Source organism: Muntiacus reevesi, chromosome 1, assembly GCF_963930625.1.
Source record: "Muntiacus reevesi chromosome 1, mMunRee1.1, whole genome shotgun sequence".
Classification (NCBI taxonomy): domain Eukaryota; kingdom Metazoa; phylum Chordata; class Mammalia; order Artiodactyla; family Cervidae; genus Muntiacus; species Muntiacus reevesi.
Window position 1 is genome coordinate 118,305,031 of NC_089249.1, and position 22,854 is coordinate 118,327,884.

Here is a 22,854-nt window from a genome sequence, read left to right on the forward strand (position 1 = left end):
CTATTATATTGTACTGATGTTACAAAGATACCCAATTTGGGTATCTTTCAGAGAATGCTGCCATGAATAACTTTGTTGGCAAGTTTATTTATTTCCATATGATAGATACTGTTTGTGAACTAATGTGTCAAGGGGAGGTTTTTATGGCTTTTGACATTGCCAATTGCTTTCTAGAAAGTCAGTGCCTATTTATAGTTCATGAAATGGCATATAAGTGTATATACCTCATTACACTTTACAAATAATATGTATATATAAATACTATATATATGTATATTTAATTTAGTAACAATTATTTTATTCTTTTTTTGTTGCTGATCAATGGGGTTGCTCACAGCACTTCTCTAACCTCGTTCTCATATGAGGAAATTGAGTGAACCCTACTCTTGGTTACCGTTGTCACTGTTTATTATTCAGGATTACTGATTCACTACCAGGTATGCATATTTGATACCTGTTTCCACATAGATCTTATACTATCTGGTAATAAAACAGAAAGCTAACTAGACAACTAGGTCATGCTATATTAGCAAACTTGATCCACATACTATCCATCATTAAAACAAAAAAAAACTAAAACAAACAAGGAAGTTAAGCAATAAACTCTGTACATTGATAGCAAATTTGATTGACGTTCAATTCTGAAGTTAATAGCCATGTTGAGAACTGTACCGTCTAACAATTTTGTTAGTCATCAGGATTTTCTCCTTATTTCCTGGTTCCTGGCCTTACTGTCAGTGTAGATAAGGAAGGTATATAGGATATTGAATTAAATACAAAATGTTTCCTGCATATGAAATCTTGCCTACATGATGAAAAAAACTAGATCTAAAATGGAAACTTAAAAAAAACTTTCTGAAAAGTAAAAAAGAAAACTAGTTAATGTAGGATTTTACTTATGTCTGATAAATGAAAATGCTATTAACATTCCCTGTACTGTTATTCTAAAAATATTTATTGATCACCTTGTCTTGGTCAGTTGGCTTAGTTCTACCTGTCTGCAAGTAGACTTCATTAATATAGGGATGGATGTGTGTGTGTGTGTGTGTGTGTGTGTGTGTGTGTGTGTGTAGAGAGAGAGAGAATGGCTATCAACAAGTCTACAAATAGTAAATACTGGAGAAAGTATGGAGAAAAAGGAACCCTCTTACACTGTTAATGGGAATGTAAATTGGTACAGTCACTATGGAGAACAGTATGGAGGTTCCTTAAGAAACTAAAAATAGTCTTACCATATGATCCTGCTTGGAGGAGGCAATGGCACCCCACTCCAGTACTCTTGCCTGGAAAATCCCATGGATGGAGGAGCTTGGTAGGCTACAGTCCATGGGGTTGTGAAGAGTCAGACACGACTGAGTGACTTCACTTTCACTTTTCACTTTCATGCATTGGAGAAGGAAATGGCAACCCACTCCAGTGTTCTTGCCTGGAGAAACCCAGGGACGGAGGAGCCTGGTGGGCTGCCGTCTATGGGGTCGCACAGAGTCAGACACAACTAAAGTGACTTAGCAGCAGCAGCAGCAGCAGCAGCATGATCCTGCAGTCCTACTCCTGAGCATATATTTGGAGGAAAGCATAATTCAAAAAGATATTTGCACCTCAATGCTCATGGCAGCACTGTTTACAATAGCCAAGATATGGAAGTCACATAAATGTCCACTGAGAAAAGACTGGATAAAGAAGATATAGTATATGTATACAATGGAATATTACTCAGCCATAAGAAAGAATAAAGTAATGCCATCTGGATGGATCTAGAGATTATCATATTATGTGAAGCAAATCAGACAAAGATAAGTATCATATGATATCACATTTGTGTGGAATCTAAAAAAAATTATTTAAAAGAACTTATTTACAAATCTAAAATAGGCTCACAGACATAGCAAATTTACGGTTACCAAAGGAGAGGAGGTAAATTAGGATTTTCAAATTAACATATACACACTAATATATGAAAAATAGAAACAATAAACCTGCTGTATTCAATACAATGAGCTATATTCAATATCTTGTAATAACCTATAATAGAAAAAGTTGGCTTAAAGCTCAACATTCAGAAAACTAAGATCATGGCATCCAGTCCCATCACTTCATGGAAAATAGATGGGGAAACAGTGGAAACAGTGGCTGACTTTATTTTTGGGGGGTCCAAAATCACGGCAGATGGTGATTGCAGCCATGAATTTAAAAGATGCTTACTCCTTGGAAGGAAAGTTATGACCAACCTAGACAGCATATTAAAAAGCAGAGACATTACTTTGTCAACAAAGGTCCATCTAGTCAAGGCTGTGGCTTTTCCAGTGGTCATGTATAGATGTGAGTTGAACTCTAAAGAAAGCTGAGCACTGAAGAATTGATGCTTTTGAACTGTGGTGTTGGAGAAGACTCTTGACAGTCCCTTGGGCTGCAAGGAGATCCAACCGGTCCACCCTAAAGGGGATCAGTCTGGAGTGTTCATTGGAAGGACTGATGTTGAAGCTGAAACTCCAATACTTTGGCCACCTTATGTGAAGAGCTCACTTGTTTGAAAAGACCCTGATGCTGGGAAAGATTGAGGGCAGGAGGAGAAGGGGACGACGGAGGATGAGGTGGTTGGATGGCAGCACTGACTCAATGGACATGAGTTTGGGTGAACTCCAGGAGTTGGGGATGGACAGGGAGGCCTGGAGTGCTGCAGTTCATGGGGTCACAAAGAGTTGGGCATGACTGAGCAACTGAACTGAATTGAACTGAGGAAAGAATCTGAAAAAGAATACAAATATATTTGTGTGTGTGTGTGTATACATATATATATATATATATATATATATGTTTAAATATTGTTTTGGCTTAAAAGTTTTTTCAGTTAGTGAATATGTTGTTCAATGCAGTTCTTGGTGAAAATGAAAAATGTGTCTCTTATTTTTATTTAAAACCAAACTTTTTAGCCAGCCCATTTTATATATATATATATTCAGTTATATATTTATAATTGAACCACTTTGCTATACACCCAAAACTAATACAATATTGTAAATTAGCCATGCTTCAATAAAAGGCCACACCATATTAATGTAGTCAATTTGAATATGAATAAACTTTATATTTCCCCTATTTTATAGTCAAAAAACACAGGAAACAAACAATTCTGGGTTCAAACTGCCGATTCTTATCTCTAATCAGTTGCGTGACCTTACTAAATTTGTTGGAATCTCTTTACCTCAGTTTTCTCATTTGTAAAATATGAATAATAATATTACCAAACTTAAAGGTTTTCTGTGAAATTAAAATGAGAAAATATAGCAGAAGCTCTGAGAGCAGTGCCTGACACTTAGTAAGTGCTATCCCTGGTATCCTAGTTGGTAAAGAATCTGTCTACAATGCAGGAGACTTGGGTTTGATCCCTGGGTTGGGAAGATCCCCTGGAGAACGAAACGGCAACCCACTCCAGTATTCTTGCCTGGAGAATTCCATAGACTGAGGAGCCTGGCAGGTTACAGTCCAAGGGGTCACAAAGAGTTGGACATCACTGAGCGACTTTAACACACACACACAAATATATGTTAGCTATTCTTTTTGTTAGTATTATATAATAATAATTTTTCTTGTTATGCTTATTAGTCTATATATTCTAATTATTACTACTAAGAAAAATGGCTTGCATCTTCTCTTTTCATCAGGCTAATGTTTTATGAATAGTATTATTACAAATGCAGTTATGTTTCTATCAGCCTGCCAAAGGATTCAGCCGGAAATGCTTCTTGGCTATGGGAAAAAGAATACCTGAAAATCTGAGGCTTGTACACTATTGACCCAGTTTATGCAGCTGGTCTTCTTTTTCAGGAGGAAGTGCAGTAAACTTATTTAAGAGATTACTGTCCAGATTTTGACTAACTATGGCTTAAATATTACTTAAATCACTTACAAACTGAGACTACAGGCAGATTGCTGAACTCTTAGGCCCTAGTTGCTTGTCTGTACTGCCTTTGATATAACATCATTTCTCGTTAGAGGGCCCCGCACTTGCGCTTTGCTGGCTGTGCCTCCCCCAGGCTAGCTTTATGGGTCTGAGACTTTTGTAGTCATCACATATGGCCCTGGATTCAGAAAAGCCCTACACTTGACTCAGTGCTCTGCTGTAGTTGTCCTAAAATCCTTAGGGTTTTTTTTTTTCCTTTGAATTTATTTTTTATAAGTAGAGTCTGATGGGAAGATGGATATGTGCCCACCATTTCTTGCCATTTTCTTTACATATAACATTCATGAGGTTCATGAGCACAAATTCAGGTGAGCTCACAAAGTGTTGGATTTCAGTGAGACTCAAAGTGAATACAGGATAAACATATTTTATCTAAGTAGACAGTGCCCTGACAGCCTGGAAAGGCTGTACTTTCAATTTAATCCAGAACTTTGAATGCAGAAAGAAGGCAATGACATTCCAAGAAACACAAGAAACCAAGAAACTATCTTATCCTTTCTTATTCATGTTATTTCCCTTTGTTGCTTCTCAGTCACTAAGTCGTGTCCAACTCTTTTTGACCCCATGGACTATATCCACCAGGCTCCTCTGTCCATGGGATTCTCCAGGCAAGAATACTGGAGTGGATTGCCATTTTCTTCTCCATTTTCCTTTGTTAGTTAACTACTTATATTGATAATGATGATATAGAAGGAAAAGGAAAAATAGAACAACCTATAGTTCCTTTTCCTTTCAGTCCTTCCTTACTCACCAGTGAACCAGAGGTGGAGAGCATCTGTCAGGCAAGATGTGAAGTAAAAACACTTAAAAGTTAGTTTTGTGCACTGTTTTTACTATTTTGGCAAGAATGAAATACATATGCATGTATGAGTTATAAAATACGAATTGTGTATTCTACATACAAGTTAAATATTCTTACATGTGCATTTAGAACTAGCATTGCACAATGTAAAGAGGATTGGTAAAAGTCACATGAATACTTTATAATTGTAATTTTTCAAATTTAGAACAGCTTTAAATTACAAATAAAATTACTATGACAACTGAAGAAAGGCTATGGAAGAAAGTAAAAAGCTTTATATTTTAGTAGCTTTAATAATAATACTTTTTACTTCTGCTTTAACAAGGGATCCTGCATTTTCATTTTGTACTTGGTTCTCCAAATTATATAGCTGGTCCTTTCTATGGTGTAAGGAGTCCACAAGGCCAGGAGGTTGTGCGCATCCAGTGAGTAGCCCCCTCCCCTTCTCCTTCTAGAACACATTACACATGCCTGGACCTGAAATCTCCTGATAAGTAACTGATCTTCCTTCCACAGTCTGCGTTGGCTAGAACTAACTGGGGTGCCAGAATTAGGTCTCCCCAAGACAGGTTGCATCAAATCAAGGGTGTGTGCATTTCTAGGCTTGAGAGTACAAAAGACAGCTATTGATGTGTTGTGTGGGTTGAGGGGGGCCACACACATGTACATGAGGTCCCTCAAGTGAGGACTGGAGTTGGGGACAATAGGAAGAAAAATGGGTGCCTCGTGGCCCATCTGTTCTTGAGCAGCCATGTACCAGCATGACACTGAGAGGGGTCTAATAATTGCAGATTTGAATCTGGGCTTTCAAGTCATTATGAAAGTGTTATTTGTCTAGACAGGAGATAAACACATTTAATAGCTTGTTAGCCTGATTTAAATTTGCATATTTAGAGACACGGTATGTTGATCTCCACTTTTAATTTTGCCTCAGGCCTCTTAAATATTAGGGGAGGTTCTGGATGTGAATAAGTAAACACTTAGTGCCTGAAACATAGGAAAGGCCCAGTGTGTGCTTAGCCGCTTTAATCATGTCCGACTCTTCACAACTCTGTGGGCTGAAGCCCACCAGGCTCCTCCGTCCGTGGGATTCTCCAGGCAAGAATACTGGAGTGGGTTGCCGTGCCCTTCTCCAGGGGATCTTCTGGTTCCAGGAATCGAACTCCTGTCTTGTGTCTCCTGTGTTGGCAGGCAGGTTCTTTACCACTAGCACCGCCAATGATGTCATTAAGGTAGCATCGTTCTCTTCTAGGACAAGGCCCTGCTTACCCCTGCCTGCCCTACACCTCTACCTCTTCTTTAACCCCCTGGTAGTGATAGTGGTGGTATTCTGCTTTCCAATCCCCAGATACTAAGGCCTTGCTCTAAATAGACTGATTGCCTGGATCCCGAAAGTGCTGTCTTGGGTCCCACAGCCATGCCCGGTGAGTTAGATAAGCTGAGGTTCGGTGACTGCCAGATTGTGCATGAGCTTGGTGTGCCCTCTGCAGTTTGAATTGTGCTATCCATTCTGCAGTTCCTCAAATGCCTTTTGTCTTTATTCCTAATGAATTTGGAATTACTTTAAAATTTAGGACAATATTTATCTCTATGATAGTTAAAATACACCAAGAAGAACTTTTTAACGTTTCTCATTTCTCACTGGACGCCAGGAACTAGGTAAAATTTTGATTTTTCTCAATTATGATAACTGTGCATTGCTTAGGCTTTCTAATTCAATGAGTTTTCTGTTCTCATTATTTAGTTCTTTCTTTGATTGTCATCTTTGTTTCTATGACATTTTACTATAAACCTTCTTGAACTCTGTTTTGTCAATTAGCCTTTATTTGTTTTAATGAATCATTTTAACAAACACTCTTTGGAAAGCTTGTTCTTTGGAAACATTTTGGCATTTCTTCAAAAGTCTAAACTAAAATTGTTGGGGCAGGTGTAATCCATTGAAGCCATATTTCAGGTAGTTTTTTTAAGTATAATTTTTAAAAACATAGTGTTTATATTCCCTCTCTCTAATTCTATTGCTGGCATTGATCTTACCAAACTATCAATGAGCAAATGAAAAGAATTAGGTCCCAAGATGTAATATGTAGTAATATTTGCAGAAACAGAAATTTGATTAGGATTGGTTTTTTTTCCTTTTCTTTTGTTGGTTTTCCCTCTTTATTTTATGCTTATAACCAGACATTACCAGAGTGGAAGCATCGCTCCCTCTGTCAGAGACTATATGTGGAATAGTTACCAAACCATGGATTCTCAAAATAGATGTTTTCCCTAAAGTAGTGCCTACATACTGTGTATGTTAATTGTCTACTTACTTGTTCACATGCTGACTGGCTGTAAAATTCTTGAGACTAAAAACCATACCTGGGTTGTTTACCCGTTTATACTTGTCATCTAACAAAGTGATTAAGATACAATGTAGGTTCTTTAAAATATATATCAAGTGGATAAATGAATGCTTCAGGCACATAATATACTTAATATTGTTTAGATTGTGGCCTTGGAAGTATTAGGTCAAACCATATGGAATTGCAATGTTCTTCCATTTTTATTTATGATCTAATCCAATAGTTTGGTAACATTAGTGGAGGTGGGGTGAAAATCAAGGGATTTTGAAACTAAGATATTGATCAACTCTTTCATACAGATTCTGATACCAGGCAGAATGATTTTAAGAGGTAAGGGGGCAAGAGTGTCTTGGGTGAGATTGTTAGATAACAGCAAAAATAAAGGATAAAGGATGACATAGGTCAATGGTGAAGGATGGAGACTTAAAAATGATACCATAGGAGTAATGACCTAGCTCGGAAGTTGCAGAGGGGAGCTCAGAAAACACTTCTCTCGGCCAAACCCTGGTACTTGGATATTGGGAGAAGTTGCAGCCTCTTCTAGAAAAAAGAAAGTCTTCCAATAAGAGTTTAGGCTCAGTTAAGTGAAGGAGGAAGAGGAAGAGAGATAAAACCGTGGTTCTAGATGAGAAAGTCTAGGTAGAACACAGCCTTTATTTGAAAATCCAAGGTGACCAATGCCTAGAATATATTTATCAGATTTACCCACCCACTTAATTGACCTATCACAAACTAAAAACTAAACTAAGATCATTGTGCAGTAATGATGGCATAAAGCAAGATTTTGGTTTTTTTTTTTAAATCACATATGACAATCCAGATCCATTTTGCAATGATCTGCTTTATAATCCAGGGTACATAAGAATGTTTTTCTCTGCTGTTCTCTGCTTTGTCTTATCTGCATGCTGATATTTACCTCCTTTCCCTGAAGTAACATCATACATTTCTATGCAGTTCCTCACTGTATCCCAAGGTCCCATTAAATTCACCCAAATGGGAAATTGCAGTCTCAATGAGTGACATCCTAGAAATTCTCCAGGCTAAACCCATGGCAGCCATATTTTATGGGGATGAACTGGGGCCTCAGACCCACCCATTTGTCCATATGGGGCAGGTGAATGGTCTTCTAGCCAAGCATGTGCCCTAGTTTTTTTTTAAAATTAATTAATTTAAGGCTAATTAAATAGCCTAATTACTAATTACTTTATGATATTATGGTGGGTGTTGCCATATATCAACATGAATCAGCCAGGGGTGTAAATGTGTCCCACCATCCTGAACCCCCCTCCCATCTCCCTCCCCACCCCATCCCTCTGGGTTGTCCCAGAGCACCAGCTTTGGGTGCTCTGCTTCATGCGTCAAATTTGCACTGGTCGTCTAGTTTACTTATGGTAATATACATGTTTCAATGCTATTCTCTCATATCGTCCCACCCTCGCCTCTCCCGCATAGTCCAAAAATCTGTTCTTTGTATCTGTGTCTCTTTTGCTGTCTTGCATATAGGATCATTGTTACCATCTTTCCAAATTCCATATATATGTGTTAGTATACTGTATTGGTGTTTCTCTTTCTGGCTTACTTCACTCTGTATAATAGGCTCCAGTTTCATCTGCCTCATTAGAACTGACTCAAATGTGTTCTTTTTTATAGCTGAGTAATATTCCATTGTATATATGTACACAACTTCCTTACCCATTCATCTGCTGATCAGAGAAATGCAAATCAAAACCACAATGAGGTACAATCTCATGTTGGTCAGAATGGCTGCCATCAAAAAGTCTACAAACAATAAATGCCGGAGAGGGTGTAGAGAAAAGGGAACCCTCTTACACTGTTGGTGGGAATGCAAACTAGTATAGCCACTATGGAGAGCCGTGTGGAGATTCCTTAAAAAACTGGAAATAGACTGACATACAGTCCAGCAATCCCACTGCTGGGCATACACACTGGGGAAACCAGAATTGAAAGATACACATGTACCCCCATGTGTATCTTTAGCACAGTTTATAATAGCTAGGACATGGATGCAACCTAGTTTGGTTTCATAACTTTCAGAAAAAGACTACAATCTGATCTTCTGTCTAGTTGGTTGGCAAAGTACCTGGCTGTGTACTCAATAAACAGGACTGAATTTTAGTACTGAACAGTAATGAATTTTAGTACTGAACAGTAATGAATTTTAGAACATCACTGTTTTTCTAGCCTCAGGTTTCCTCTAGTTTTTATCATATATTTACTTTCTTTTGGGCTTCCCTGGTGGTTCAGATCATAGAGAATCCCACCTACAATGCAGGAGGTTTGGGTTTGAGCCCTGGATCAGGAAAATCCCCTAGAGAAGTGAATGGTAACCCACTCCAGTATTCTTGCCTGGGGAATCCCATGGACAGAGGAGCCTGGTGGGCTACAGTCTGTGGGGTCTCAAAGAGTCAGACACAACTGAGCGACTAACACTTTCACTTTTTTCCATTTCTTTATTTTCTTAATTTTTAAACATACTTATTGTATGTATCTTTCAGTTCAGTTCAGTTCAGTCACTCAGTTGTGTCCAACTCTAAGGTGCCTCAAATCCTATTTTGAAATTTTTGAATCTTCCTTTTAGAATATCTATAAATAAAGAAATAAATCTAGAGTCCATGTAGAAACAATCTTCTAGATGTTTTGTTTTCAGAGAGTCACTCGAATATTAAACTCATTGTGCTAATAAACTGGGAATTTGAAACAACTTTACAAGAATACTTGCCCTTGGAGGCACTGGAATGTTTGATTAGTCCTTGATGGGAACTGTCATGTTGCTAAGTCTATTTGTCCTTTTCCCCTTTTCTTCTCCTTCCCCTTTCATCTGTCAGGACCGTTGCCTCTTCCAGTTTTGTTTAGTCCTTCATGTAGTCCCCAAAACCTCCCTCACCACCCTACTCAGTCATAGATAGCACTCCTGATTTATCCTCACATGTCCCTTATTGCCTATAAGAAAAAGGCCAAATCTTACTCATCTGTTTGTATTCAGGACCTAGCATAAGCCTGGAATATAGTAGCCAACTAATGAGTATTTGTTGAATGAACTGAATTGCATTACATAAGATGATGCATATAAGGCATTAGTAGACCACTTGACACAAAGTATACAGCAAATGTTTCTCAATCACTTTCCTTCACACCTGGCCTGAACCTACTTTTCTACTGCATATGCCACCACTGTGGCTTTAGGCATCTTTGACTCACAATTGCATGCACATCGCATACATTTCTGTGCCTTTGGAGCCTTTACCATGCTGTTATTTCCTTCCACAATGTAAAGTGAAAGTGAAAGTCACTCAGTCATGTCCAACTCTTTGAGACCCCATGGACTATACAGTCTATGGGATTCTCCAGGTCAGAATACTGGAGTGGGTAGCCATTCCCTTCTCCAGGGTATCTTCCAAACCCAGGGATCGAACCCAGGTCTCCCATGTTGCAGGAGGATTCTTTACCAGATGAACCACAAGGGAAGCTACAATGCAATCTCTTTCTTAAATGCATCATCTTTGCTCAAATCTAGAGAAAAAGAATATACAATCCTGGTAATGTTGGTCCAAATCTCTTCTATAACAAGTCATGAATTTTATATTTATTTATTTATTTTTAACTTTTTATTTTGTTTTGGAGTATAGATGATTAGCAATGTGTTAGTTTCAGATGTACAGCAAAGTAATTCAGTTATACATATTCATGCACTTATTCATTTTCAAATTCTTTTTCCATTTATGTTGCTATATAATATTGAACATGCCTTTTATATTTAAATAGTTTGACCTAGTTGGGCATTTCTGGCATATTTCAATATAACTACATGTTCTTTTATAACTGTCAAAGTTCCTCAAATCAAATTAAACATATTTCTATTTATTGATGCAAGCACCCCTTCTTTCTGTACTCAAGTAATTAATAAGTGAGCAATGATTAAATTTTTGGATTTGAATAGATACTTTTTATGTATGTGTATCCAGTTTTTAGTATTTTATTTCATTAAATTGCCTCATAAGGAAATCTAAAATACATTTTATAAATTTTTATAATCAAAAGAAGGATGAATGATTTATCTCAGGAAAACTCAGCCCAAGGAAATTTGTAATTCTCCTAGCCACTTCCACATAATTTTTAAAATGTGGATACCAGGAATGGTGCTGTTGATACTAATATCAGGACAAGGAAGAGAAGGACTTGGTTTCTCTGGAGGAATCTCTGGGGGAATAAACAAAGACACTTGTGCAATGTTGGAGATTTCTGACTTCAGGCTGACCTTATCAACAGCCTGTATAGCAATGAAGAGATCTGTGCCGTTTGTAAAAGTGATGGCTTCTGGTTTAAACACAAAGACTTCCTCTGAGTTGGCCTCCTTTGGGATGAGAAGAGTAGTGTTCACTTGAAGCGATTCATTGAACTTGTCTCTGAGCTCAAGAATATTTGTGCTTATTTTAATGATGTACTTGTCAGCTAAAACATAATTAAAAAAAGGACGTGATTTGTAATCCTCAAGTCAAAGTTTTAAAAAATCTGTTAGATACAATATCACCATCTTATAAGCTACCAATTAATAAATGAAATTGATGGTCCATTTTTATAAGCACTAGTCTCTTCTTTTTATTACATTTTAATTTTTATATCCTGTTCCCTTTTCAATTCTGACAGAGTGATAAATGTAAAATTGGATCAGGTTTGACTTAAAGCCTAGCTAATTATTTCTGGCCATAGTACCTGACTGAGAGAGGAGATAATTACAGCTTATTATTTCATTATTTGTGCTTCTCAAATTTGAATATACACACACATCATCCAGGGATCTTAAAATGCAGATTCTGGTTCAGTAGACCCAGCTCTACACTTCTAACGTGCATTCATGTGATGCCCATGCTGCAATTCACAGACCATATTTTGAAAGAAAAAGTCTAGTAGAATCTGAGGTTTCTTCCAAAGGACAACTCTGCTCCATAGTAACTCTATCCCAGTTCTCTCCAAGAGACATTACTAAAAATGAAGTCTATTAAAGCACAGCTTGGCAAGATTTCAGGAAAAAAAACTGAGGATTGCTATTTCTGGTTAAAATATCTTACACCTATATAGGCCAGTTGTTCAGATTCCAAACTTCTCATGTTTAAAAGTCTTAAACTGTCATTTCAGAGACATTTCAGGTCCCTCCTCCCTTCTGCCCTCTAAATACATCACAACACACCTGCCTGCCTCCCACCCTTTGCCCCTCTGCTTGGCTACTAAACTTCTTTACAGGGTCCATACCATGTTCAGCTTACCTGTTCCATAATCATAATCATCCCCAGGAGCCGTCCAAGTCAGATTAATGAGATTGTCCCCTTGGATTTTTGCCTTCAGGTCAGTGATTTTACACGGTGGAAAGAGATCAGGTATGGGGGCCTTCGGAACATCGGTGGCCACAAATGAACCTCCCGAGGAAGTTCTGCTGAAACATACTTGCTTGTCTTGAACACTGTTAACTTCAGGTCTTGGTGGATTCCATTTTACTTCACCTGCATTAAAAAATTCCTCAGTTAAGACAGATAATACCATGAAACAGCTATACTTCCCTCTGTTTTGTCATTGAGTTGCCCTCTTCTTACGCTTCCCTTCTTTCTTCCCATGCACAAAACTTACTTTATTTGTTGTAAAGCTCCCAAATCAGGTCACATCAGAGGGGAAAAAGCAAAAAGAATCATAGTTCTTTATCTCACATACATTTATTTTCTGGATATTTAGTGGGATAGCTTCCACAATTTGTTTTTTATAACTACACTTGTCCTGGAGTTGATTTTGTGTCTGTGTAAGTTTTTTTTTTAGTTTAAATTGGAGGATAATTGCTTCACAATATTGTGTTGGTTTCTGCTATATGTCAACATGAATCAGTCATAGGTATACATAAATCCCTCTCCTCTTGAACCTCCCTTCTACCTTCCACCCTATCCTATGTTTTTGCTATCCTACTATCTTATCCTAATCTTAACCTGCCACAACATCAGTTTAAATACTACCTCTGCTTTAAACCCTCTCAGACTTCCTCAAGCAGTCTCTTCCACCTAGATAATACTGTGGGTTTTCTTGTCTTTCCTATTTATTTCTTAATCATTTATCTGGGATTCAAGAATTGCCTTAATTATTTATTCTTTGAATTTTTCTCTTCCTCTCCATATTTGTGTTTTATCTTCCTTATTAGATTGTAGTTTCTCACAAAATGTTTTATGTTAGGGATTCTAAATTGTGTGCTTTTGTAAGACTTGATTTTCTCAATGAATGCATGGAAATCTAGTTAATGTAGCAATTCCAATCTGCTTCACATTCTTGCTGAAAATTTGTATAAAAATCATCCTGAAATTCTAAAAATCCCTGACCTGCTCAATCAGTGGGGTTCTTAGACTTTCTTTGCAATAAAAATATTCTATAATATCTTAATATTACATTACTCAGACTTTACTTTCTCATAAACTCTACTTTTTTAGCCCTTATAATTTTTTTGTCTATAAAGACAGATTGATCTTTATACCAATTAATCTGGTCTTAGACAAAGATTAGATGAATATTTGAAGAGATTTAAGTTTAGTTCAATTCACCAGTAAAGATGGTCTCTCTTGGTACCAAGGCTCATCAGGGGATGGGGGAAAAACATGGCTTCCTGATGCCAAATCAGGTTTTATCACTATTAGTAATGTGGACTGATAACCTTTCTAGTCTCTGTTCCTCCATCTGTAAAATGACATAATTAGGAGAATGAGATATACTAATGCAAATATAGCACTGCTAGATATAGTCACTCTACCAGTTTCCTCCTGACTTCTTTCCTTGACTCAAAACGAAGAGCAAATGAGGATAAACTAAGCTGAAATACGTAAAAGAGCTTTGAAAGCAACAGTATCTTTTAAAACATTTTCCCCTATGGTCAGCTTTGCTTGAGGGCATACCACTTGTCTCAGAATCTTCCCTTTCCTGAGTACACACTCAAGAGGACAGTGGGAAGCTTCTTGGAAGAGCTGTTCTTACTATTCACCAGAGCTAGGACAAGACTTGTCCAGGACAGAATGGATATTGATGGAAAATAAGTCCTAGAACCTAGCAGGACTCAGTCTCAGGTCTGATTCCAGCTCTACTCAAGGACAAGTGTTCATAACGAAGATTGGTATGGGACTATCCGTTCCACGGACCATAATTTCTCCACTTCCTTACATGTGGGCTCAGTGCTTTGTCTGTTATTAGGTTTGTCTACTATTCTCCCTGGTCTGATAGAAGAAGAGAGGAGGAAAAGGAGACAGTGTGCTTATGGTGATACTGATGCAGATAACAAGACCTGAATTGTTATTTTTTTGATTCTGTGGACATGCCTGTATCAGTAGAAAGAGCTTAATTACAAAATGTTTTAAAATATTATTAAAAGTAAAAACAAACAGTTATTGAATGCTTCTTGTTTACCAGCAATAGCTTATTTAGATGCATTTTCTTATTTATTCGTATTAACCATTCCATGAGGTAGTTACTATTATTACCTTTTTGACAAGAGAGGCAGACAAAGCACAAGAGCGTACCTAAAATACTTAATCTGGTAGAAGGCTGGAATCGAACCAAGGCAGTCAAAATCTATATTCTATCTGATGGTTTAACTAGGTGCTATGTTGCTACCTAGAGAACAGTGAACGATGTCTGGACATATGTTTGATTGTCATGACTGTGAGGGCTGCTTCTGATGTCCAGTAAATAGAGGCCAGAAGTGTTTCTAAACATCTCACAATGCACAGGACAGCCCTTCACAATAAAGAATTATGTGACCAAAATATCGGTAATGGCAAGGTTGAGAAACTCTGATTTTATTCTGTACCATTTTCTCCTCAGGTTTTGGTTTTCCCTTGATTCCAAGCCTTTTGCTCAAGCCAAGGGTGTTGTTACAGATTACTCACCATTCTCAATCCAGCCAGGTATGTACATGGCTCCATTCTTCTGGGATGATACCTTCTGAGAGGCTGTGTTGACTCCTCCCAGAGCCCACACTTTTACACTGTATCTACCATTTGTATCATAAGCTATAAAATACCTTGAATAGATACCATCATCCTTAGTAGCATCAGCACCTTGACAGAGAAATGAAGGAATTAGTAAAGGAATTAGGATTTGACTGTGTTAAGGGTGAGGTATACTTCTTTTACCACTTTGTGTGTGTGTAATTTCAAATGCATACATCTTGTCCTCCTGAATTGTCTTTCTTTTTGAAATCAGAGATCAAGTCATGTGTCTCTGTTACATCCAACATAGCACAAAGTAACTACTCAATAAGTATCTGTTGAACTGAATTGAATTACTGTATGTTACTGGTGAGAAAGAAGTGTTGTATGATTATTTTCTTAAAATTTATGACTTTTACCGATGATAGGTTTAGGTAGGAAATTCATTTACAGAATTTGTTTTAATAAAGTTACTTGTTTTATAGTAAATAGTCAAGTTCCTTCTAAAATAAATGCAGAATTTTCTTTTCTCACCCTGTTAGACTTCTTAAATATAAAAATAATAGACTTTTCACTTTGGGCAAGATAATATAGAATTCACATAGATAGGGGAGTCACATATAACAATACTTGAATCCATCTCTGCTGCTTTCCAAATGTTAAAGCCTCTTTCTTCATCTGTAATGTAGGGATCATAATACCTCAAAAGTGTGTGGCGAAGATAAGAAATGAAGACCTATCTATCCATCCATCTATCACAAACACCTAACACAAAATAGCTATTAATTTTCCTCCTTTCCTTTTCTGAGAGGGTTGGAATGCCCACTGACCACTTTGTTGCACTGTATAGAAGCTAAAGGCAAGTCCTGCTCATGTTTCCCAACATTTTGAAGTACAGGAGTTGCAGGGAGGCAGAGGGCTTTCCCACCACAGCCCCAGTGCTGGGCTCTTCACCACAGACACCCTCCTTCAGTCGCCTGGTTGTTTCCTGGGAAAGAAAAATGTGTCCACTTCCTGGGGTGGTTACCTGCTCCATTGTCCAGTAATTCCAAGGTAACTGTTTTCCCATCCACTGACTCTATCAGGGCTGTGACCTTGGCCCTGAGAATAGGCTTGGTTCCTTGGTGAACCTTGACATAGACCACCATAGGGCTAGGGAATTTGCCTGTATCTTGGTTCATTTTAGCGGTCACTGTAACTGGAGGCAAAGTAGCACTTGATGCGCGGGAGGTGACGGTCAAAGTCAGGGTTTGGGAGCTTGCTTGTAGGCTGTATTTCCAAGTGCCAATCTAGCCAAAAAAAAAAAAAAAAAAAATGGAGACATTTCCAGTTAATGAATTTAAGTGACAGACCTGACTTCAATGCTAACTACAGGAAGAGCTCATCTGATACATGTACATTACAAGTAGATCTAAGAAGGTTTTTTATACTCTTGTAGTCAAGGGAAACTTTGGTATGTTTGGACTAATGATATGGTTCTTACTGCCAAGAAAATTCTAGTTAGGAAATATGACGTTTGGAAGTCATGTCCTTATCGAAGCATTGATTTCTCAAGAGCAGGATCAATAGAGGAAATAGTTTCCACTATGCCAAAGCATCAGCTGCTGTGTAATTTGAAGGTTCTCCTTTTAATACCTGGAGAAAATATCACCGATTTCCTTTTTCTTGACTAAAGTTATGACCAACCTAGACAGCATATTAAAAAGCAGAGACATTATTTTGCCAACAAAGGTCTGTCTAGTCAAGGCTCTGATTTTTCCAGTAGTCATGTATGGGTGTGAAAGTTGGACTATAAAGGAAGCTGCATGCCAAAGAATTGATGCTTTTGAACTGTGGTGATGGAGAAGACTCTTGAGAGTCCCTTGGACTGCAAGGAGATCCAGCCAGTCCATCCTAAAGGAAATCAGTTCTGAATATTCATTGGAAGGACTGATGCTGAGGCTAAAACCCCAACACTTTGGCCACCTGATGTGAAGAACTGACTCACTGGAAAAGCCCCTGATGCTGGGAAAGATTGAAGGCAGGAGGAGGAGGGGACGACAGAGGATGAGCTGGTTGGATGGCATCACTAACTCGATGGACATGACTTTGAGTAAACTCCAGGAGTTGGTGATGGACAGGGAGGCCTGGCATGCTGCAGTCCATGGGTTTGCAAAGAGTTGGACACAACTGAGCAACTGAACTGAAGAGACTTGCTGTCATACTGAGTGATTTCCATTGAATGGAGTTTTTTCCTTGTTCTCTTTCATTCAACACTGACTTTTTTTTTTTTTTTTTTTTAGCAACCACTACCATTTAAAAAGCTGCAGTTATTCTGTAAAAATTTTATCTTATCAAATTGTGAGAAGGAAAAAAGATGAGCCATACCTTGGCGATGTCTGGGATTTGAAGGTAGGCCATTTTGGTGTTTGTGTCCACCACAAAGCCATCTTGTTGCTTTCCACTGGGATCCCAGAGGAGGATTTGAGGAAGATTAGTTGTCCAGGTGATGAGAAACAGAGTGTCTTTCCCCACAGTGCTGTCCACAGTCACTGTGCCATTCATCCACTGATTGTTCTGGAGGGTTAATCCCCTACTCTCAAGCTGTAAAGTAAGTATACAATTCTTTACTTTCTGGAGAATACAGCTCCCATCACATAATAGCTTCCATTTTGCCTCCAACTATTAGTTGCCCCATTAAAAAGACTTCAGTGGTATCTAAGAACTTGGTTTGATGTTTAGTATCTATTATGACCCAATTCTTCTTTTTTTTTAATGATCCAATCATAAATGAGTTTTCCAGCCTTAACTTCCATAGTGTTGATCCTGACACCTAAACAAGACCACTTCCTCTTATGATCTTCATGAATCTCTGACTCTCTACCACACTCTCTGCTTTTCCTGGAAATCTATACATTCATCTCCATTTGTCTAAGTCTTACCTGCCCTTCAAAATTCAAGTTGAAAGTCACTTGATGTCCATGTCACCAGCAAAGAATAAGCTCTCCCTCCTTTGATCTCCCACAGTATCTTTTTTTTGAAAACTTTAAATTTTGTATTGGGGTATAGCCAATTAACAAACAATGGTGTGATAGCTTTAGGTGAACAGTGAAGGGACTCAGCCATACATACACATGTATCCATTCTCCCCCAAACTCCCCTCCCATCCAGGTTGCCACATAACATTGAACAGAGTTCCATGTGCTATACAGTAGGTCCATTTAAAATTTAGCAGTGTGTATATGTCGATCCTAAACTCTCCAACTACCCCCTCCTCCCATCCTTCTCCCAGAAGCCCTAATTTCATTCTCTAAGTCTGTGAGTGGATCTTGTTTCTATCAATCCTTTGATGTCCTCACATTGTGTTTTGCTTTATACCTACCAGTATACTGTACGTCTCATCTTATTACTGGACTTAAACCCTTAAGGGGACTAACTAGGACTTATTTTGACCCACATCTGGATTGTTTGACTTGCAAATAACCATTGCTTGACTTGCAAATAACCAAGTCCTAGGTCAATTATTATTGCAGTCCCTGTGAAGGTAAGTGAAATAAGTCAATGCCCAAGGTTGATTTGTTATCTGGAGAAGAACGAAACGTAGGGGTTGAAGTAGGGAAGGGCTAACCAGACTTTGTAGAAAGTATACTTTTTCAGGATTATCTCCTAGTTAATTATTTATAGTCGTTAAACAAATATCTATTAGAAGATAGGATGGTCTGGTCATTGAGCCCAACTTTCTAGTTTTGAAAATAGATTATGGTCTAAGATGTGACGAAAACAAGGGGCCCTTAGATCTTGTTCTTATGACAGGTAGGGAAATGAGTCCTACTCATGTCTCAATCTCCCTCCCTTTTAGGTTTCTTAAATATAAAAATAATGGGCAGAAACTGCCTGACTGTGAACTTGCCCATTAATCAGTTTAATTACTTTTCTAAGACTTGTTCCTCCTCTGTTCAAATCAGGCTCTTGGGTTTAATATTCTAAATCTGAACTAGTAAATGAGTGTAACTGCTATATTCTTTGACTGAATAAACGCTACACTGATAGACTAAAAAGCCCATTGTTTTGAAATCTGACATTATTTGGCTTTAAAAAAATTTTTATTGGAGTATAGCTGATTTACAGTGTTGTGTTAGTTTCAGGAGCACAGCAAAGTGAATCAGTTATACACATACATATGTTGTGTTTAGTTGCTAAGTCTTGTCTGACTCTTTTGTGACCCCATGGACTATAACCCGTCAGGCTCCTCTGTCCATGGCATTTTCCAGGTAAGGATACTAGAGTGGGTTGCCATTTACTTCTCCAGGGGTTCTTACTAACCCAGGGATTGAATTCAGGTTTACTGCATTGCAGACAGATTCTTTACCACTGAGCCACCAGAGAAGCACATATAGATTCGTTTCCCATATTGGCTATTACAGAGTATTGATTAGAACTCCCTGGGTTATACAGTAGGTCATTATTTGACTTTGATTTACATTATCTTTACTTTCTTTCACAATAAAAGTTACAACTCACACAGGTGTGGTGCGGATTGTTCACTCTCTCTAGTTTAAAGATTCACATGAATAATTTTTACAGCCATTAGGAAAGAGCACTTAAAAATATATTTGTCCATTTTTTATTGTCCCAAGGCTTTTGAAAGAAAATTCTGTTTTCTTGAAATTCTAGAAGCAGAAGGGACCGCAGAAATTTTCTGGTTCACGTCTGGCTGAGAACTTAAGTCCAGAGAGGTGAAGTTCTTTGCCCATGGTCACAGTTAATGACAGACCCAGGAACAGGATCCAGGTGTCTGGACTGACCACATGGCGTTTTCACAGTACAAATCACTTTCCACTCTTTATAGGAAAATCGTGACAAATGTCAGGGGTTTGAGGTAATGGAAAAAAAGACCAAGTAATCCCTGAACATTTGTTCCAGATAATTTATATTGAGATGATCTACTCCGAAGAAAATTCTGGGCCAATTATATTGCTATGGGTGCTTGTTAACATATGTTAAAAAAGAATTCTTGGACCCATTACATTTTATGTTGATGGTTTCCAAGAGGAAGTCACTTAGTATTGTTTCCAGATTAGAAGCACTGATTGCCTTGTTTAAAGGAATACTGTTGCATTTTAGAAATAATGACTAATATCAGCCTGAAGCTTCTATTTTAATTTTAATTCATTACTAGAAGAATGTGGAACTTAAAACTTATAACCATGAAACTCCCTATCTTGGCTGTAGTTTTTAATAAACATGAAAAACTAAGGAGGAACTCTGACCTGAATGGAGCGCTGGGAGACAGCTTTGTTTCCTGATGAAAGGGCCGCGAAAGCATCCACGAGGCCATTGTTCTGAGCCTGATCCGAAGCATATGTCTGCAAACCTCCTAGAATGCAATTTTGTTATCAGAAGTTATTTTCTAGAAAACAACTATCTGCAACATTTTAGCAATTAAGATAAGATACACAAAATACTTACTCTTTTGTGCTATTAAAGCATTAATATTAATAGATTAACATTAAATAGGTGTCCAGATTAACTCAGAAGCTGATACTATTAATAATATTTTAATCCTACTAAACAAATTCTTCAGCAACATCGTCATTTGGCTACTTCAGCCCTCTGCAAAGCAGTTAAGAATCCCTGATAGACCAAAACAAGTAATATAAATCTTGTGTTTTAAAGGTCATGCACTTTCATACGAGCCATTAAGCCTCACTGCAAGCATACTGATTTATTCTTAATTTACACATAATCTTAGCAAGCTTGACTTTCAAGTTTTCTCTTAAATCAGAAAAAATGTGTATGTTACAGCAGTAAGAAATAACAGACAAGTGATGGTTATAGAAAAGCATTGTATGTAGTAAACATGAAATGATATACCAGCCATGTAGTCTACACCTATTTAGAACAAATGTAACTAAGATAGTTGATGTTAAGGCACTTTTAAACTGTTAGTGATATCTAAAATCTGAGGAGAGTGTTTTGGTCATCCTGTTGGTGCCTCACCCAGATCCCCTTATCTAGGCTAATGCATCTCTCCCCAGCAGCTCTGAGTGTTAGCCAAACAGCATATAGCTGCCTCCTTTTCAGAAAATTGCCTTACAAAATGGGGCCACCCTAGCTAAAGAACAGCATGCCCCACTCACCCCTGCCCTACCGTGATATTTTTTAACCACTGACTGATGGACACAGTGGTACAATGGTCTGTCTTTGAAGACTGGATCAAATCTGTTTTGCAGTTCTAGATCCAGAGCCTCCTGTGAGGTCAGGCTTCCGCTGGCCTCCTAATTCACATCTGTGCTTAGCTTCTTCCCCTGCCCGATCTTAGTCCCTACTGCCCCTTTCACCTGAGAGCTCTCCCTCTGTCAATCACATGCACCCAAATCCCTTTCTCAGGCTCTGCTTCTAGGAATCCCAGCATAAGACAAATACTGCTAAGAGCAAACAGTCTGTTGTTTTAGCTGGCTCACATTACAATTCAGCAATTGATATCACTAATTCTGGCCCTAGGTTAAAAAAATTTTAAGTAATAAGAACCCACTCTCCTGAAGAATAGTTGAGGTGGGATCTGTTTTAACCATGTGCATATGGAAGGTGAAGCACAATATATGAATGTTTTACAAAGAACCTGCATTACATTCTATATTTTCAGAGTGACCTTCTGTGTGGTTCAGCAGGCACTTTGCTTTTCCCCTGCTACTTCTTGTTCAAGTCCCAGTTCAGATGTCACCTTCCTGTACACTTCTTCCCCAGATGATGTCTGGGTTCCCTTCTTTGTGCTCATTGTACCCTCTCTTACTAACAGAGCACTTGTATCATGGTATTATATAGTTAGTGGCTTGTCCTCTGTCTCCCCAGGGTCTCTTGGTCAGCTGCCAACTTGAAGTGAATAGCTCCTAATTAACCTATTAGATTCTTTCCAATCTTTATAAGGTATTTGGGAAGAGAGTCCCAAGTGGTGTGCTGGTCCCATCTTCTCCAGACTGCCCTAATCCTAGAAACAAGGCATTAGAATAAATGAATGGAGCCGGTTCTAAAGTCATTTGGGGGTAAGGGCAGCTGATTGGTCAGTAAGATAATCCCATATCTCCTTGCCCTACCCTTCCCCTACTCCCCAGTGCACTGGAGCTCAAAGTCCAGTGGAAGAGAAAGTATAGTGGGACTCAGCAAGTCACCCTTTACCTGTCATTTTTGACAGCTCCTCTAGTTCCGGCGCTGCAGATGGCCCCAGGGCAACTGTGTGGATGATTGCTCCGCTTTGTTTCACCTCATCAAAGCATGTACTTATAGTGTTGTCCTCCCCATCAGTCAGTAAGACGATTTCAGCTCCATCTGTTGGATATTTCTTCTTAATCACCTAAGGACATAATTCAGGCATGAGTTGTCACACTCAGGCTATCCAAAGTATTGGGAAAACTGCAATTAAAGGGAACGAGAAGAGAAATTCTAGAGGGAATAAACAAAAGTGTCTGGGAATGGTCAAATATCTCTCTGTCTTGCAGTGATACAATTATAAATCAGCAAGATTCATGGAACTTGACAATGGTTTTTTCCCTTGGTTAACCTATTGCAGAGAAGGCTCGGTAAGTTGGGATACAGGGCAGCCCCAGGAATGGACAGCTCTAGGGATGCAGAAAAGAAGGGTTTTCTAGTTTTCTTCACATGATGTCTCCTTGACAGGCTTTCAGAGGTTCCCAGATGAATTCAGAAATCACCCTGATTTAATAGGGATAATAATGGGGACTAATATATTACTATTATTAGTATCATATTAGACTCGTGGCAGATTTTAGCTTGCCTGGTACT

At 38.3% G+C, this 22,854-nt stretch overlaps 1 protein-coding gene across 1 annotated transcript in view; it reads right to left on the reverse strand.

Annotated features, from left to right (window-relative positions):
- Positions 1-11,195: 11,195 nt before the first annotated feature.
- Positions 11,196-22,854, reverse strand: part of CLCA1 (chloride channel accessory 1) — a 34,828-nt gene continuing 23,169 nt past the window's right edge. The window contains exons 8-14 of the mRNA XM_065909687.1: positions 22,231-22,405; positions 20,325-20,431; positions 17,443-17,658; positions 16,103-16,364; positions 15,034-15,204; positions 12,391-12,624; positions 11,196-11,578 (exon numbers count right to left, since the gene is read on the reverse strand). Of these exons, the coding sequence (XP_065765759.1) occupies positions 11,196-11,578; positions 12,391-12,624; positions 15,034-15,204; positions 16,103-16,364; positions 17,443-17,658; positions 20,325-20,431; positions 22,231-22,405 (1,548 nt within the window). The remainder of the gene's footprint in view (positions 11,579-12,390; positions 12,625-15,033; positions 15,205-16,102; positions 16,365-17,442; positions 17,659-20,324; positions 20,432-22,230; positions 22,406-22,854) is intronic.